General features: G+C 59.9%; 3 protein-coding genes across 3 annotated transcripts; 1 reads left to right on the top strand and 2 right to left on the bottom strand.

The window, feature by feature from the left end:
- Positions 1-1,744: 1,744 nt before the first annotated feature.
- SSTR4 (somatostatin receptor 4) lies at positions 1,745-4,098 on the top strand. The gene is made up of 2 exons (XM_027909213.1): positions 1,745-2,159; positions 2,681-4,098. Exon 2 carries the CDS (start codon positions 2,712-2,714, stop codon positions 3,951-3,953), a length of 1,242 nt encoding a protein of 413 aa, XP_027765014.1. The 5' UTR covers positions 1,745-2,159; positions 2,681-2,711; the 3' UTR covers positions 3,954-4,098.
- Positions 4,099-6,774: 2,676 nt separating this feature from the next.
- THBD (thrombomodulin) lies at positions 6,775-8,806 on the bottom strand. Its single transcript, XM_027909212.1, has one exon. The coding sequence runs from the start codon at positions 8,804-8,806 to the stop codon at positions 7,115-7,117; it is 1,692 nt and encodes a 563-aa protein (XP_027765013.1). The 3' UTR covers positions 6,775-7,114.
- Positions 8,807-13,799: 4,993 nt separating this feature from the next.
- CD93 (CD93 molecule) lies at positions 13,800-16,275 on the bottom strand. The gene has a single exon (XM_027909211.1). It carries the CDS (start codon positions 15,594-15,596, stop codon positions 13,869-13,871), a length of 1,728 nt encoding a protein of 575 aa, XP_027765012.1. The 5' UTR covers positions 15,597-16,275; the 3' UTR covers positions 13,800-13,868.
- Between the last annotated feature and the right edge of the window lie 850 nt (positions 16,276-17,125).

Here is a 17,125-nt window from a genome sequence, read left to right as displayed (position 1 = left end):
GAATTTGGCTTCTAAGGCAAAGGGATGAAAATAGCTTGGTGACGAGGCTGTGATCCCGAATCTCTGCGTTCCTCCCCACAGCGAGGCTCAGGTGGCACCAACCACCCCGAAAGGTCCCCCCTGCAGCCAGGGCTCTTCCCCACCCAAAGCTTTTCCCTGGAATTCTCGGGAGCACAGTGTGGGTCCAAGCCCTGCTGGCAGTGGAGGAGTTTCCTCCTTTACAGTAAGAGAGCATTTAGGAGTTTCCTGTTGCTCCCGGGGGGGGGTGGGGGTGGGGGGTGGAGGGTCCCTGCAATCTGCAGGGTGGGTTCATTGTTTGGTTCCAGGTTTTCCGGCCTCCGGCTGGAACAGGAACCCCCGGAGCTCCGTGGCCCTCCTGGGCCTCCGTGCCCACAGATTCCAGGGAGTTCTGTGTCCTTTATCCCCCGCTCCATCAGCGCAGGGAGATGGGGGTGCTCCCGCTGCCACAGCTCCAGGAGCCAGCACTCCTCCGTGTCTCGGATATTCCAGCAGGGATCTGTGCCAGCTGCACGATTAACCATGCTCGGATATTCAAGCAGCGAGCAGAAAATGCACCTGCTTTCCCACGTGTGCCGAGCCCATTCCCAGGAATATCATGTATATGTTTGTCTATATTCCCACCCCGGCCACCAGGCCCCTTCCACACGCAGATGGGGTCATCCAGCCAGCTCCAGCTTCCCAAAAAACTTCCCAATGCTTGGAGAGTGAGGTGGGGACAACTGAGACCAAAGTCCTTTGTGCCATCATTTGATGGCCCAGGCTGGGATAAGTCTGAGGAGGAGCAGCTGAAGGAGCTGGGAATGTTGGAGAAAAGGAGGCTCAGGGGGAACGTTCTCATTCCCAAAAACTCCCTGACAGGAGGGTGGAGCCAGGCCAGAGTCAGGCTCTGCTCCCAGGGAACAAGGGAAAGGTCTCAAGTTATGCCAGGGGAGGTTTAGGGTGGATACTGGGGAAAATTCTCCCCAAAAGGGGTGTCCAGCCCTGGCACAGCTGCCCAGAGCAGTGGCAGAGTCCTCCCATTCCTGGAGGGATGTAAAAGCCATGTGGATGTGGCATCTGGGGACATGGGTTGGTGGTGACCTTGGCAGTGCTGGATTAACATTGGACTCGATCTCAGAGGGCTTTTCCAAGCTAAATGATTCAGTTATTCCATTATTCCACGGTTCTTTGATTCTATTACTCTATAATTCCACCATTCCATGATTCTATGATCTGATGACTCCAATGACCCCTGGGCTGCCACTGAGCTGAGTCAGTGATTTCTTGGCACAAAAATTCCCTGGATCTCTCTCATCAAAAAAAAAAGCAATTTCTGCCCATTTTTACTCATTGCACCACGAATTTCAGCATAGACTCCGATTTGGAATGACATTCCCAGTGCACTTGGTTTTGAGGCCGGGCTGGGTTGGTCCTCACCCATTCCCAGGATTCAGGGATGCGGTGCCATGGGATGCCCCTTCCCTGTCAAGGGAGTGGGACCCCGCAGGAAGGAGCGGGGGGTCCCTGCAGCGCTGGGAGGGGGCCGGGCTGGGCACAGCGAAGGCGGGAATGCGCGGGAAGGATGCGGGAACATGGGATGCGGAGCGCGCGGGAGGTTGCCAAGGCAACCTCCCTCCTCCATCTCCTGCCTCCCCCGGGCGGGGGGACCCCGCGGGGACCCGCAGGCGATCCGAGGGCGGGGTGCGGGATGCGGGGGGGCCGGGCTGCAGCTCCCTCCCGCCGCAGCGCCGGGAATCGGCCTCGGGATCGGGAGGCTCCGCGCCGGCAGCGCCCGGGGGATGCTGATGCTCCGGCTCCTCGCCGCAGGGCACCGCACCCCGGAGGGAGGAGGGTACGTCTGCTGCGCTGTTTTCCATCGGAAATCCAGAGCCTGGATGGGAAACTTGCGTTCCGTTTCTCTTTAACGTGGAACTGATGCCTGCGGCGTAGGGATGCGGGAGCGGGGGAAGAGCCCGCGTGCCAATCCCCGCTCTGCCTTTCGCTTTAAAAGGTCCGGATCCTCCTGGTCATCTGACTCAGGTCAAGCAGGACTTTCCGCTGCCAACAGCCGGCGGATCCCACCGGAGCATCTCCCCGCGCCGGCTGCTGCCCCCCGGCAGGGGGGCGGGAGGATCCTGCAGTCCCTGGAAGGCTGAGAGGTAAAATATTCCCAGCTCGGTTTCTCCTTCTCTTTCCCTTCCCCGCAAGGTTAATGGAATCCTGGAGGTTTGCAGGGGTCTGCTGAGGTGGATGGCGTTGATTCCCAGGCCATGCCGGCACAGATTCCCAGGCCATGCTGGCACTGGTTCCCAGGCCGTGGTGCCTGGTTTGCCACTGCCAGCTGGGGAGCCCCACAGATGGTTAATGCCCACCCCACCGCACAGCCCCTGAGATCCCAAACAGCCGGGACGCTCAGGCCACGAGAACCCACTGAGACCCCAAAAAAACCCCACAGAGCCCCCTGAGACCCCAAACAGCCGGGATGCTCAGACCTGGAGAGTGATGCCACTGCCCTGAGGAGTGAGGTGAAGGCATCCAGGCAGGGTGGGGGGATCGATGGATGCAGCCAGGGGGCCACAGCCAGAGCTGCCCGATCCAAGGGGGATGGCAGGGGATTGGGCTTGGACGTGCCATGCACTGCAGCTCTCACCCCTTCTCTCTGCCTGTGCCCTGCCTGCAGGCTGGTCCCCCCCCATGGATCACCTCCCGCCATGAGCACCGACGCCGAGCAGCTCCTGGCGGGGGCCCAGGCGGCCGCCGTGCCCCTCTGGACCGTATCCAGCTGGGCCGGCTCCGAGATGCCCCCCAACAGCAGCGCGGCGGCGGGAGAGGCCAGGCGGCAGCAGGGTACGGCGGAGCAGGGAGGGACGGCGGGCGAGATCGCGGGGATGGTGGTGATCCAGTGTATCTACGCCCTGGTGTGCCTGCTGGGGCTGCTGGGCAACTCCCTGGTCATCTTCGTCATCCTGCGCTACGCCAAGATGAAGACGGCCACCAACATCTACCTGCTCAACCTGGCCATCGCCGACGAGCTCTTCATGCTCAGCATCCCCTTCGTGGCCACCTCGGCCGCGCTGCACCACTGGCCCTTCGGCCGGGCGCTGTGCCGCACCGTGCTGGGCGTGGACGGGCTCAACATGTTCACCAGCGTCTTCTGCCTGACGGTGCTCAGCCTGGACCGCTACATCGCCGTGGTGCACCCGCTGCGGGCGGCCACCTACCGCCGCCCCAGGGTGGCCAAGATGGTCAACGGCGGCGTGTGGCTCCTCTCCCTGCTCGTGGCCTCGCCCATCCCCGTCTTCGCCGGCACGGCGGCCACCCGCGACGGCCAGGCCGTGGCCTGCAACCTGCTGTGGCCCAGCCCGGCCTGGTCGGCCGCTTTCGTGGTGTACACCACCCTGCTGGGGTTCCTGCTGCCCGTGTCGGCCATGGGGCTGTGCTACCTGCTCATCGTGGGCAAGATGCGGGCGGTGGCGCAGCGGGTGGGCTGGGAGCAGCGCCGGCGCTCCGAGGGCAAGCTGACGCGCCTGGTGCTCATGGTGGTGGCCGTGTTCGTGGTGTGCTGGATGCCCTTCTACGTGGTGCAGCTGGTCAACCTCCTGCTGCCCGGCCGCCTGGACGCCACGGTCAACAACGCCTCCCTCATCCTCAGCTACTCCAACAGCTGCGCCAACCCCATCCTGTACGGGTTCCTCTCCGAGAATTTCCGGCACTCCTTCCACGGCGTGCTGCGGCGCTGCCTGGACGCCAGCCTGTGCTGCTGCCACGCCGGGGACAGGGACGGCGACGAGGACGAGGACGAGGAGGAGCCCCTCGACTACTGCGCCATCCCCCGGGGGGACGACAAGGGGAAGGGCTGCGTGTGCCCCCCCCTGCCCTGCCAGCAGGACCCCCTGCACCCCCAGCCCTGCTGCAAGCCCGGGCCCCTCCTCACAAAGACCACCACCTTCTAGGGGCCCCCCACGCCGTGCCGGCCTTGGGGATGGAAGGGGATCCCGGAGGGAGAGGGGACGGACGCAGTGCCCACCCCGCCGGCCCCGCCTGTGCTGTGCAGTTCCCGAAATAAAAAGCCATAAGACTGGCCTGGGATACCGTGAATTCCATCGACCGAGTCATTATTGCCGCTCCCTTCGGCACCCAGGAGCCTTGGCTGGGATGGGGAGGATCCCCAAATGCCACTTGGCTGGGATGGGGAGGATCCCCAAATGCCACTGGGGTTTATTAACCTGCCCCTCCAGATTAATAAATAACAAGGTCCTGTTCCTTCCCAAGACGTGCCCTGAGAGACAGGGAAAAGTCCCAAAGCCCATCAGCCCTGCCACGTCTATAGCCGAGTGAGGTCCCACCAACAGTCACTCCCACTGCCCCTCAGGCTCCCAGGATTTTAGCATGCACTGGACCAAACTGGATTTGATGTGCCAAATCCTGGGTAAACTCGAGACCCCCCCCAGGAACTCGGGGTGAGGAACAGCACGGGGGTGACACCGGCTGGGCAGCATCGAGGTCTCATTAAATGAGCCATTTCCAGCTTATTTGGGTTTATTTGGGGTTTAACTTTGTCCTTTTCATGTTGTTCTTGTCCATTATTTACGGTTCATTCCTTCTATTATAATCCTACCGGGGAAATAACAGGCCGGGCACGTTTTCAGCCCTGAATGCTCCTGGGTTTTTTTGGTGGCTCTGGGAGCTCGGTGAGGAAAACCAGTCATTTTTCTGGGAAGGGGAGAAAGAATATTTCCTCAACAGCTTTCTATAAACCAGACTGTAAAAGCTTTATTGGTCTCCACGCAGGATCACTGCGTGACATCACGGAGGGTACAATTCCAATAAATAAATAAGTATTTACAAACGTGCCGGGGGGGGGTTAGAAAACAGGGGAGTAGAACCTTTGGGAGGAATTAAAGACATCTGCGTGTCTCAAACACTTTTTTCATAAGACAAACCACCACAGTGGGAATTTGAGAGAAGCACAGAAGGGGAGGAGCAGGGTTTTTGGGGGTGTGGTGGCAGAACCTCTGACCCGTGTAAGGCACCGGAGGGGCAACCATGACAAACTGACTTTTTGTTTAGCAACAAGCTGAGATTTGAGCCAGGTGAGGGAAAAGGCCGGGAAGAGGCAGCTCCTGCAAGGTGGGATGATGCTTCTTATCAGGCCAGTGTCCTCCCCTGCCAGGAGCTACCCCATAAACCAGAAGGTGCTCATCCCTTCTGACCGGGCATAGCTGGCTGAGGGTCAAACGTGGTCACATCTTAGAAGGGGCCACAAACCATCAAAGACCCCCCCAGGTGCCCCCAGACTCATTTCTGGGGCTCCCACCAGAGGGCTGTGTGTGATCCACGGTGTTGGATCAGGCAGGGGAGGTACCTGGGTGTTCCCACCTGAGCCTGAACGTGTTTTAACCCTTGGAGCTTTGTGTTTTGGGGGCTTCCCCCACCCCTGACGGATCCAGGCTGTGACCATCACACATCAAAAATGGCAACAGTCACATCCCCTCACTGGAGCCACGGGTGGTATCTTTCCACTGTCTGCTCTTATCCTTTCTTTTTCTTTCTTTCTTTCTTCTCCTTATATAGTTTCTTAAGTGACTCCTTTATATTCTCCATTTCCATAGGTAGTGCAAACAGCTCCATCCCTCCTTTCCATTGCAGCCAAATTGTTCTAAAATAAACCCACCACAGTCTTAAATTTGCAATAAATCATTCACTCTAATTCTCTATTGACAAGACCCTCCGTTACCCGGCCCCGGGGGCAACAGCCTTTTAGGAAACCCACAGTTCACACAACTATTTTGATTTTCCTTGGAATTTGCAGCGTTGGTTCAGCGTTCCGGGGGGGGGATGTTGCATGTCAGCGAGTTCAGAGTATGGGGGGGGGGTGTGGAGGAACAGGACCCCCCAGCTCTGACCCCGGGCTGGCCAAACTTCCTGTGGGAAAGCAAACTGCTGCTCTGGGATGATATTTCACTGGCATAAAGCTGTCAGCACCCGCTCCGACGTTCCCACCAGCAGCCGCCGGCTTCACCCCACCAAGGCCGCCGGAGCAGGACCCCCATGGAACGATGGAGCTGGAAAAACACATCCTTTTCCAGATCTTCCCCCAGGCCATGGCTGGAAAATAAGCAGCGGGCAGGATCCTGCCCCGTGGGAATGTTTTGCTGGGAGTTCCAGCATGAATTAGACTCAGGCCCGGGTCAAGGGAAAACAGGAAAAATCCCTGTGGGCAGGAGGGGTCCTAAGTGGGTCGGTAAAAATACCTTGAATGGGTTGAAACGCAGCGAGGGTGGGAAATCAGGGAAGGAATTGGGTGGGGAGCACGAGGCTCCGCGGCGCCACAAACCTTCCCTGCCACGGAAAAACCCAACCCGGCAGTGTCGTGTCCCTGTTTAACCTCCACACCCACCCCTCCCAGAGAGCCCCAAAACAACGTGAGGGAACGGGAATCGGGCTTTTTAGCCCCCGCGGGTGACACTCGGCTGGGTCCACGCTGCCCCCAGTGATTTCAGGTGGGAAGTGCTCAGGGATGGGGCGCGACATGGGGGGGGCCACAGTGCAGACACGGGGGGCAGAGGGGCCAGATAAAGTGCTGCCCACAACACCTTTGCTCCTTCTTCCATCAACAATCAGTTTAAAACAAATTAACCCGACTCCGGGCAAAGGCGGGAGCCTCCCAATCCCGGAAAACCACCCTCTCCAGTCCGGCCCCAGGGGGAGGGTTTGGGGGCCAGGCGACCTTTCCCAGTCCCCACCGAGTCACTCGGGCGGTGCACACCGTTCCAGATGGAGATGTCCCTCCTAGGTTTTCCCTTGGGGCTTCCCCGACCACTGGCTCGGGAAAAGGAAAGCTGAATGCCGGCTGCCGCCTGCGAAGGGGAGCGGGAATGGAGCAGGAACGAACGGAGCAGGAACGGAGCAGCCTCCGAGCCTCCTGCCTTCCTGGCTCTCTGGCGCCAGCATCGCAAGAGCCGGCTGGAAAGCAGCGAGTATTTTTAGAAGTGGGTTGATCACAGCTTTTCCCAAATCATCATTAAAAAATTGCAGCAGGGGCGAGGTGTGTGGGGGGTGTAAATATTACCCAGTCCGGTCCACCTCCCTCTCTCCGTCCTGGCCGGAGCTCCTACAGTTTCTGTGCGGGGCCGGCACAGCCCGAGGCCACCGGTTGGAGCCCGAGCTCCTTCTCGTGGGGACCCCCGCACTTGTAGTCCATGGTGGCGGGGGGCCGGCAGCGCTTCTTTGCCAGGTGGTACCCCAGAGCCAGCAGGGCCAGGGCGGTCAGCACGGCGCCCACGGCGATGCCCACCAGGGCACCGGGATGGAGCAGATCCGCCTTCGGGGGGGTCCGGCTGGGCTCGGGCGTCCGCGGGACGGCCGTGTCGGGGGGGAGCGTCTGGGGTTCGAAATCGCCCGAGTACGGTCCCTCCGGTTCCTGCTCGGGCACCGGGGCGCAGTCGATGTCGTTGACGAGCCGGTAGCCGGCGGGGCAGTGGCACTGGAAGCCGCCGGGATGGTTGGTGCAGTTGTGCTCGCAGTAGTTCATGTCGCACTCGTCGATGTCCACGCAGAGCTCCTCGTCGTCCAGCACGAAGCCCTCGGGGCACTTGCAGTCCTGGCCGTACTGGTCGCACAGGGGCGGGCACTGGCTGTCGCTGCAGTGCGGCTGGCACCGCTTGGGGTCCCGCGGGTCCACGGCGTAGCCTTCGTAGCACCCGCAGAGGTACCCGTCGGGCACGTCCTCGCAGCTCTGCTCACAGGGCGCCCGGTAGCAGTGGGACTCGCGCTGGCAGTGCCCGTCCACCATCCTGTAGCCGGGGTGGCAGCGGCACTCGAAGCCGCCCATGGTGTTGACGCAGAGCTGCTCGCACAGCCCGGGCTCGCTGGCGCAGTCGTCGTTGTCCTCGCAGGTGCTGCCGTCGGCGCCCAGGTGGTACCCGGCGTCGCACATGCACACGAAGGAGCTGCCGGACACCACGCAGTGCTGCTGGCACGGAGCCCCCGCGCAGGGCGAGCGGCACCCGCGCCCGTCGGGAGCCAGCACGGAGCCGTCGGGGCAGGAGCAGCGCGGCCGGCCCGAGCCCTCGCTGCAGGTGCCCTCGCAGCCGCCGCCGCCCAGGCGGCACGGCCACGCTCCGGGGGCTGCACGGCCCCAGCGCAGCCGCCCGCCCTCGCCGTCCTCGTCGCAGCGCAGCTCCAGCCCCAGGGCGGGCACCGAGGCCACGCTGCGCGGCGGCAGCGCCAGGAATTCCCCTCCGCGGGCGCCGAAAGGGGTGGCGTAGCTGACGGTGAGCCCCTCGGCGGGCGGCAGGAGGGGGCAGCTGCTGCCGTAGTTGTACTCGCAGAGGAAGCCGTCGGCGGGGTCCTCGCAGCGCCGCTCCTCCCAGAGCAGCTCCCGCGACACGGTCACGCAGCGCTCGCCGCAGCGCGGCCCCGAGGGCGCCCAGTTGGTGTAGTCCGTGCGGTTGTCCCGGGTGACCCAGCGGAAGCCGCGGAGCCGCAGGGAGGGCTCGGTGCAGCGCAGCGAGGGCGCCAGGCTGAGCCCCAGCCACAGGCGCCCGCCGCGGCTCTGCAGCAGCAGCGCGATCGCCTCCTCGGCCACGGTGGAGCGCACGGTCATGAGGTGCCCCCCGCCCCGCTCGCACTCCGCGCTCGCCGCCGCGAACGGCCGCGACCCCCAGAACACGGCGAAACACGCGTGCTGCAGGCACTGCGCGCCCGACGGGGCGAGCGGCCCCTGTTCCCCCTGCTCTCCCGGCTGGCCCAGCCCCATCCCGAGCAGCAGCAGCAGCGGCAGCAGCAGCGGGAGCCGCCGCATGGCCGGCGGAGGGGGCGGCCGGCGCCGCCGCGGAGCTCTGGCATGGCCCAGCCCGCCGCTCGCCCCCTTTATAGCCGCCCGCCCGCCCGCCCCGTCGGGGGAAGGAAGCGCCTCCGGGGACGGGGAGTGATTGCGGCGGGTGAATCCCGGCCAGACGCGGCCCCCCCACACACACCTCCCACCCGCCCACGCCGGCCCCGGGCCCCCCCTCCCGCATCCTCCCCACGGCTCCTCCCCGGCTGGGCCCGCCCGGGAGCAGCGGGAGGGGCGGGAGCCGAGCGGGTTATCCCGCGGGATGGACGGGGCAGCGCTCCGGGGAGCCGGCTGGCGCTGGGCACGGCCGGCAAAAACGGGGCTTCTCCTGGGGCAAAGGGGGAAACGGCAACTGCATTTCGCAAAAGGGCACCTCGGGATGGGAGTCGCAGCGGGTGAACCCCGCTGGGATCGTCACCGGGCTGGGATCATCATCCAAATGGGGTCATCACCCCAGTGGGGTCATCACCCGGGTTGTGCAGCAGCCACGTCACCCTGTGCTGGGCACTGCTGAGCTCACACCTCAAATCCTGCCTCCAGGTTTGGATTCCGCGTGAAAACAAGGACATTAAGGGGCAGAGAGCACCTCCAGAGAAGGGAATGCAGCTGGGGAAGGGCCTGGAGCACCAGGAGCAGCTGAGCGAGCTGGGGTGGGGGGCTCAGCCTGGAGAAAAGGAGGCTCAGGGGGACCTTCTCGCTCCCAAAAACTCCCTGACAGGAGGGGGGAGGCAGGTGAGGGTCAGGCTCTGCTCCCAGGGGACAAGGGCAGGATGAGAGGAAACGGCCTCAAACTGTGCCAGGGGAGGTTAAGGTTGGATATTCAGAAAATTTCTTTAATAAATAATTTAAACACCAATAATAAATTTATATATATATGTTGATAAATTATTATATATAATTTATATAGTTATATGAATGATATTATTATAATAACTGGTATTAATCTTATTAAGCATTATTATTACCCTTTTCCCCACAGCCTCCTCCCAGGGCACCAGGGAGTCTCTCTCCTGGGATATCATCTCCCTTTCCCTGTGGGCACCTCCAGCCATCCCGTTCCCTGTGTTATTTTTGGGGGAGCTATCTCTGCTGCCAGGACACAGCCAGGAGCAAAGTAAAAATGAAAAGCAAACATCCAGAGCTTCTCCACTCCAAAGAAAAGGTATCTGACCCCTTTTTGTTTTTAGTTCCGAAATGCTCGGTCACTGCAATTACCCCTCGGGATCCCCCACGGAGCAGCAAATCCCGAGTTCCTCGGCTCATCCCAAGGAATTCACTTCGTTAAAACTTCATTTATTGTTTATTAAACTCCTGTGGTTTGTCTTGTCCTCTTCCCACCCCGTGTGGGTCCCACAGCTCACGTGAGGTTGTGGGGGAAAAGGGAACACAGGGAAAAGGGAACATGGGGGAAAGGGTAATAAAAATGCTCAATAACACAAAAAATAAATTATTATCTCTCATTTCATCCCCTTGAAGGTTTCAGCTCTGCCCACACGCTTGGGAAATCAACGCCCATGGGGTTTAACTCCAGAGGCAGGGATGCAGCCCAAGGAGAAAGGCCGGAGGGACAGATTAGTGTCCACGTGTGTGACCTTGCAGTGGCCATTCCTGGGGTAAAGAATCCATCCAAGCAGAGTTCAGCCGCCCTCCATCCCCTCAAAACGAGGACAGGATCATTCCCAGGATTTCCCTGGAGAGTTGGGTAACACTGACCTTTCTTGGCTTTAGTAAAACCTCTTGCTTCCCCAGTTTTCACTTCAGGATTTTCAATTCTTCTTCTTTTACATTTTTTTTTTTTTTTTAAGAAGCAAACCAGCAAAATAAGGGGGGAATTCTGGGGCAAACAACAAAAAAATGAAAGAACACCAAATTTAATAGGTAGGTAGAAAAGAAAAAAAGAAAAAAACCAACCACAATAGATTTTTGGTTTGTTACTTTTTTTTTTTTTTAAAGCAACTGTAAAACCAGATTAAAAAAAAATTCCTTGTCAAGGCTGCGAGATGGGAAATATTTCCAGGAAAAAATACGGTCCTGCCAAACAATGACCCCACACTGGTGTCCTTGCCCCACCACCAACATTTGCGGGGACGACCTTTGCCGCTAAACAGATAATTGGGGCGGGAGGAACAAGATTAATCATGTTTTAATAATTCCCTTTCTATGCCGATGAACCTTCCCCTCGGGCTGCCTCCAGCCCCGGGGCTGACTCAGGGTGCCAGAAATGCCCTTCCTGCTGGGAGGCTGCTTTTCCTCCCCCCCAAAGCCATTAATCACGTTCCTCTGCCACACAAAGCCCTTGCGAGATGTTCCCGGAGCCGATAACGGGATGGGGACCTTTCCCTTTCCCTTCGGCCCTGACTCATCCCTGTCACTGTCACCCCGTGGGCAGAGGGACGCTGGGAGGGGGTGCTTGCAATTGTTGTCCTGACCTGCAGGATTTTTGCCTTCTTTGCGGGGTTTTGGAGATGAGGTTCCTCAGTTGGAATGCTGGCAGTTATCCACGGGGGAATAGAATGCAGTGGAACATAAAATCATAATATAGTGTAATGTAATTATTATCACAGAATAACAGCATCAGAAATGCTTTCATCCTATTATTTCACCCCTTAAAAGCAGGTCCCTACCCTCATAAAGAGCTGTGCTGAAACCAGAGGGACTGCTCACGGATTCAGGACCTTGATCATGGGATTAGGACCTTACTTGTGGTTTTAGGAGCTTGGTCATGGTCTTAGGACCTTGCTAGTGGGTTTAGGTCCTTGCTTGTGGGCTTGGGACCTTCCTCATGGTTTTAGGAACTTGTTCATGTGTTTGGGACTTTCCTCGTGGGCTTAGGAAGTTGCTCACGGGTTCAGGAACTTGCTCATGGGTTTAGGATCCAGCCAAGCCCATCCCAGTGCCCCCACGCCGTGGCCTTGGGGTAGGGATGAAGGGAAAGGGCTCGCCCAGGATGGCAGTGCCTGGGAAAGGCTGAGATTCCACGTGGGCTGAGCCCTGGCAGAGGATTTGGGAGCACCATCCCACTGCTGTGGGAAACACAAGGATTCCAAGCACCAGGCCAACAGATTTTTATGAGTATATTTATTAAAAACCAGTGAAGACAGTTTCTGTTCGGGTTTTATTGGTGTTTCATGCAAAAAGTAACTTACAGCCTTATTCCACAGGTGGGAAAACCCATTCCTTTGAGTCCAAGCGTTTAATTCTGGCCCAGGAAAATAAAACAACCAACCATGAGAAAAAAAAAACACAACAACATGGACCAGGATGAATGTCCTGTATCCTCTGTAAGACAGGGCCCCAAACTACCCAGTCCCATTCCTATTTGCACATCAGGAAATATCCCACCAGAGAGAATCCAAACTAAACCCCAGCACAAAGAAGTGTCGGACCCACCACCACATTCCACTGGAATATGCAGAGGTTGCAACAGGAATGGGGATTACCACTTTTTTTCTGGAATAAATAACACACCTCAGGTTTGTACCAGCTCTGATCCCACCCTTAGGCTTCCTTTCCCCTGGTTTATTCTAGTATATCCCATGGGCACCTTAATAAAAACTAAGGCTGTCTTTTCCCACAGATCCCGAGTCGGCATCATCTGATGTGTGTTGGTTGTCCCCCTGACTCTGGGGGGGTAATTAATCTGCCTAATTTGCTCACTGCTGGCTCGGATAATGCAGACAGGGGAGGCATTTTCTGTAGGATTTCCAAGAATCCCACTGCTGCATTCTCCCCCTTCTCCAGCCGCCATGCAGAGAAAAAGAAAGCGCAGACAGAACACAGAAAACATTCCTATCAGCTGCATTTTCCTGTGGTGTGTTTTCACCTCACAATGGAGCCCCAAAGACGAAAAAATAACAGCAGGAAAGGGTTTTCCTCCATGCTTGGAAGAACAGGATGCAGGTCGCTGCCTACTGCAAACTCCTTTGTGTTCAATTCCCACTCCTGGAGCAATTAAGCCTCGAGGACAATAAACCCAGCAGAAACTTCAGGAAGCTGCTGTACCCTTGAAATCACATGTCAGTTCTTTTCTAGCACCTTGTTTTGCCCTGCAGAGCATGGACAGACCAGGAAGGGATGCTGCTGGGTGGGAAGCAGGTCCCTGTGCCCCTCAGGATTTTGGGGAGGGATTCCTGATGAAACAGCTGGAAGAGGCTTCGCTGTCACGAGGGGATCCACGAAGCTGGGGAAGTACCTGGGGAGCAACTTTGCCCTGAGAAAGCATTTACTGCAGAGTTACAGGTTTTACACACGACAAGGAGCAAATGTCCAACGTCCAGAGTGTTCCTTAGGTGGGGAGGGAGAAAGGGAGGGAGGGAAAACACGCTCAGCCTGGAGCCCAAGCAGCCAGGAAGGGATCCTACCCAAAAAGAATGATCCAACAGGAAAAGTCCGGCCTCCCATCCGGTTGCAGCGAAGGAGAGCATTGTTTTCTGTGTTTTGCAAGTGGATTTAGGCAGGATACGCTGGAAATGGGTAGGTGGCTCTTCCAAACACAGCTTTTCCTACCTTTTTTTCCATACAGGTGCTGCCTTGGCCCCTTGCTGAGCAGTTTTCCCAGTGCTGAGGTGACATATTTGTAATAAAAACCCCAAACCAAAACATTCAAGCCCACGCTGCTTGTGTCTGCAGGGGCCAGTTCTCACCCCGACGAGACGCATCCGAATTTCAAGCCCTTTTCCGAGAGAACAAAGAGAATCCAAGGCTGGAATGCAGCCTTGGGGGGGGGGAAGTAATGCTTGGGGAGGGTGGAGGAGGGCTGCAGGAGAACTCGAAAGGAGCTGTTGGCCTTTAGGAGTCCGAACCATTAGGTGTAATTCGCCTTTTGGAAGCACGGGCGAGGTCCCGAAGAGGTGAGGAGAAGCCCTGGTAGGCAAATCCCACCCCATTCCTTCTCCCCCCCCCTCAGTTAACGCTTCCCTTGGAGCAGCAGGACATCACCACCCAGCCGCACGCTGAGCAAACAGCATCCCCCTCCCCACCTCTCTCTTTTACTTCCACTTTCGATCCCCCCGCTCTCCCCGCCTCCCTCCTACCTGCGCTCCCCGCCCTGCCCGCGGCTCTCGGGCTGCTCGGGCACCCAGCAATAATTATCCGCCGCGCTCTTGGCCGGCCGCTTCTCCTTCTTGGCGGCCCTCCTCCTGCAAGCCACGAGGGCCAGGGCGAAGGCCAGCAGGAGCAGGATGGCCACCAGGCTGCCCAGGATGTAGTAGAGGAGCAGGCGGGGGCCGTCGGCGCTGTGCTCCGAGCCGGGGCCCACTCCCTCCTCCGTGGGCGCCGCCGGAGTCGCCCCGGCGGGGATTCCCGCAGTCCGTGGGATGCTCGCGGTCCACGAGGCGCCCGTGCTGCGCGGGGTGCTGGCGGCCCACGAGGGGCCCGTGCTCCGCGGGACGCTGGTGGTCCCCGGGGGGCTGTCGGGGACCTCCGCGGGCTCCTCTCCGGCGGTGGCTGCGGGGCGGCAGCCGCGTCCTCCCCCCTCCTCCTCCTCCTCCTCCGGGACGAAGCCGGGCGGGCACACGCACTCGTAGCCCCCGGGCAGGTTGCGGCAGGGCCCGGGGCAGGGATCCCGCAGGCACTCGTCCACATCCAGGCAGGAATCCCCGCCCGGCTGGCGCTGGTAGCCGGGCCGGCAGGCGCAGCTGAAGGAGCCGGGCACGTTGATGCAGAGCTGCGGGCACACCCCGGGCTGGGCACACTCGTCCAGGTCGTGGCAGTGGAGGCCACCAGGCCCCGCCGGGAGGTAGCCGGGCGGGCACAGGCACACGAAGCCCCCGGGAGTGTTGTGACACTGGTGCTGGCACGGCCCGGACAGACACTCATCCACGTCCAGGCAGCTCCGGCCGTCGGGGGCCAGGGCGTATCCGGCCTCGCAGCCGCACTCGATGCCGCCGGGACGGGCCCGGCAGGTGCCCTGGCAGGGGTTGGGATGGCAGGAGTCCTCGGGCACGCAGGAGGCCATGTCGGCAGCCAGGGAGTAGCCGGGGTGGCAGGAGCAGCGCGGGGGCTCCCCGGGCACCTCCAGGCAGCGGTGCTGGCAGCCCCCGTTGCGGTGGGCGCAGGGCACGGGGCACAGGGGCCCAGGGGGGGCCCAGGCGAAGCCCCCTCCGTCCAGCTGCCCCTTGCAGACGGCGAAGGCCGGGCTCCGGCCCCCCTCGCACTCCACCTCCGCCAAGGTGCCGAAGGGAGCCGCCGCCAGCCGGGAGCTGCGCACCCCGAAGGGGGTGGTGTAGGTGACCCGGCCGGGCCCGGCCAGCGGCAGGAGGCCGCACATTCCCTGGAAGCTGAACTTGCAGAGGAAGGCGGGCAGCGGGAGGCGGCAGGGCCGGTCGGCCCAGCCGGCGGGGCCGTGGGGCCCGTGGGGCCGCAGGCTGGCGCAGCGGGCGCTCGTGCAGGTCATCGACGGCTCCGACGCCCACGCCGAGAAGTTGCCGGGCTCCCCGCCGGCCACCCAGGAGAATCCCCGCAGCGGCTCCTGCGGCTGCACGCAGTGTCCCCGCTGCAGCCACAGCCCGATCCAGGCCGGGCCGTGCCCCCCGGCCGCCTCCAGCAGCTCCCGCAGCCGCTCGGCCTCGCCGGGGCTGCCCACGCTGGCCAGGTTGCCGCCGTTGTGCCGGCAGCGCTCCTGGGCGCCCTTCCAGCCCAGCTCATCCCGGTGCAGGGTGTAGCAGGCGTTGTCGGCGCACACCACCTCCACCTCCTCCCCGCCAGAGCCCGGCACCGCCAGCGCCAGCAGCAGCAGCAGCAGCCAGGCCGCGGCCATCCCGGCGGCTGGACGGACGGACACACGGACACGGGGACCAGGAATGCCGGCTCACATCCCCTCGTCCCGCCGAGCTCGCCCTACGCGCATCCTGTACTCCCGGGTCTCCTATTTATCACCGGAGGCCACGGCTTCCTGTAGCGTGGTTCGGCTCCCGCTTGCTTGTTGGTCCCTCGCTGTCTTCCCCTTCCCCCCCGGCACGGCCGGCTCCGAGCTCCCATCCCAAAGTTTCGGCTGCTCTGGCTTGGTGACGCTTTTCTACGGGAAAAACTCACCCCGTTCCTGCTTTTGCTTTTTTTTTTTAAGATGCTGTTGTTTTTCAAGGGCTTGATTTACTCCCTCGCCCGGCAGTCGGTTTTCTAACCCCTAATAGGGTCCAAGAGTTTGCAGGCATGTCTTGCTAAAAGGGGAAGGAAAACAACCGAGCTAAAGAGCCGTGGGATCCCCGGCTATCGGCCTCTAAAGCAGACGGAATATTTGGCGCCGTCTCCCCCCCGCGCACGCGCGACGCTCCCAGCGCATTTTTCCCTCCTTCTCCGTGTGCTTTAAATAGATGGACGAGCCCTGGAATAGGAGCTTGGGTCGTGGGAAGGTCCAGGCAGCCAGGACAGAGCCAAGCTCTGATGCCGCCCCCAGCAAACCCTGGTCAGTGTTGGCATCACACGGGTGAGGGTGGATGGTGGAACTTCGGAACGGTTTGGGCTGGAAGGGACTTCAGAAGTCACCCAGTTCCACCCCCTGCCATGGGCAGGGACGCTTTCCACCATCCCAGGCTGCTCCAAGCCCTGTCCAGCCTGGCCTTGATGCTCTGTTAGCACCTCCCTGATCACTCATGGCAGGAGGAAGGCAGGGTGGCGTCTCCAGCCACGCTGCTCCTGCTGCTTTCCACTGGCTTTTGGGAGACCCTGGGATGAAGGTGAGCTGGTAGGTGCTTTGATGACACATGTCGAGCAATGCCAGCCACTGGAACACGTGGCAGAGCAGGAGGAGGGATAGCAAGTGGCAAAAATGGGTTTAAAAATAGCTCATGGCTGATGGTCCTGCATCCCCAGGAGCTTCTCCTGGAGCTTCCCTCTGGCAGCAGCTCGTTCAGACTTTAACCCCTTGACCTGGGAGTCTGTTGTATCTTTTCCTGCTTGGCAGACACCCATCACAGCCACGAATTCCCTGTTCATTCCAGGATTTGTTGGTTTATCTGGGTCTCGTGTGCTGAGCTGGCTCAGTAACCAGGGAAAGCGAAATGAGGAACCCCCTCATTCACTTCCCTCCTAAACAGAAAAGCTGCCAAAAATCCCACCACTGAACACTGCGGATTTCTGTCCCTGTGCCCCAGACTGGTCCATGCACAGCATTCCTGGGATAGGCCTGGTTGCTGGGATGTCTCCTGGCATCTCCTATCTGAGCAGAGGTCCAGAGATCCACACCTAACACTCCTAACCCAGAGCATTCTGGGTCACAGCCAGCCCAAAAAACTGAAGTGGGAGGAGAAAAAAAAAAAACACCTTGATGCCATTTCAAGTTGGTTTTGT

This window comes from Empidonax traillii, unplaced genomic scaffold (assembly GCF_003031625.1).
Source record: "Empidonax traillii isolate 1590-97213 ecotype Southwest subspecies unplaced genomic scaffold, ASM303162v1 scaffold1989:size44339, whole genome shotgun sequence".
Classification (NCBI taxonomy): domain Eukaryota; kingdom Metazoa; phylum Chordata; class Aves; order Passeriformes; family Tyrannidae; genus Empidonax; species Empidonax traillii.
Note: the sequence above shows the minus strand (reverse complement) of the source record. Positions and strands in the feature narration are given on the sequence as shown.

What these genes read in the sequence shown, in the direction of transcription:
- SSTR4 (XM_027909213.1), top strand. Translation starts at nt 2,712, where the DNA reads ATGAGCACCGACGCCGAGCAGCTCCTGGCGGGGGCCCAGGCGGCCGCC.
- THBD (XM_027909212.1), bottom strand. Translation starts at nt 8,806, where the DNA reads ATGCGGCGGCTCCCGCTGCTGCTGCCGCTGCTGCTGCTGCTCGGGATG.
- CD93 (XM_027909211.1), bottom strand. Translation starts at nt 15,596, where the DNA reads ATGGCCGCGGCCTGGCTGCTGCTGCTGCTGCTGGCGCTGGCGGTGCCG.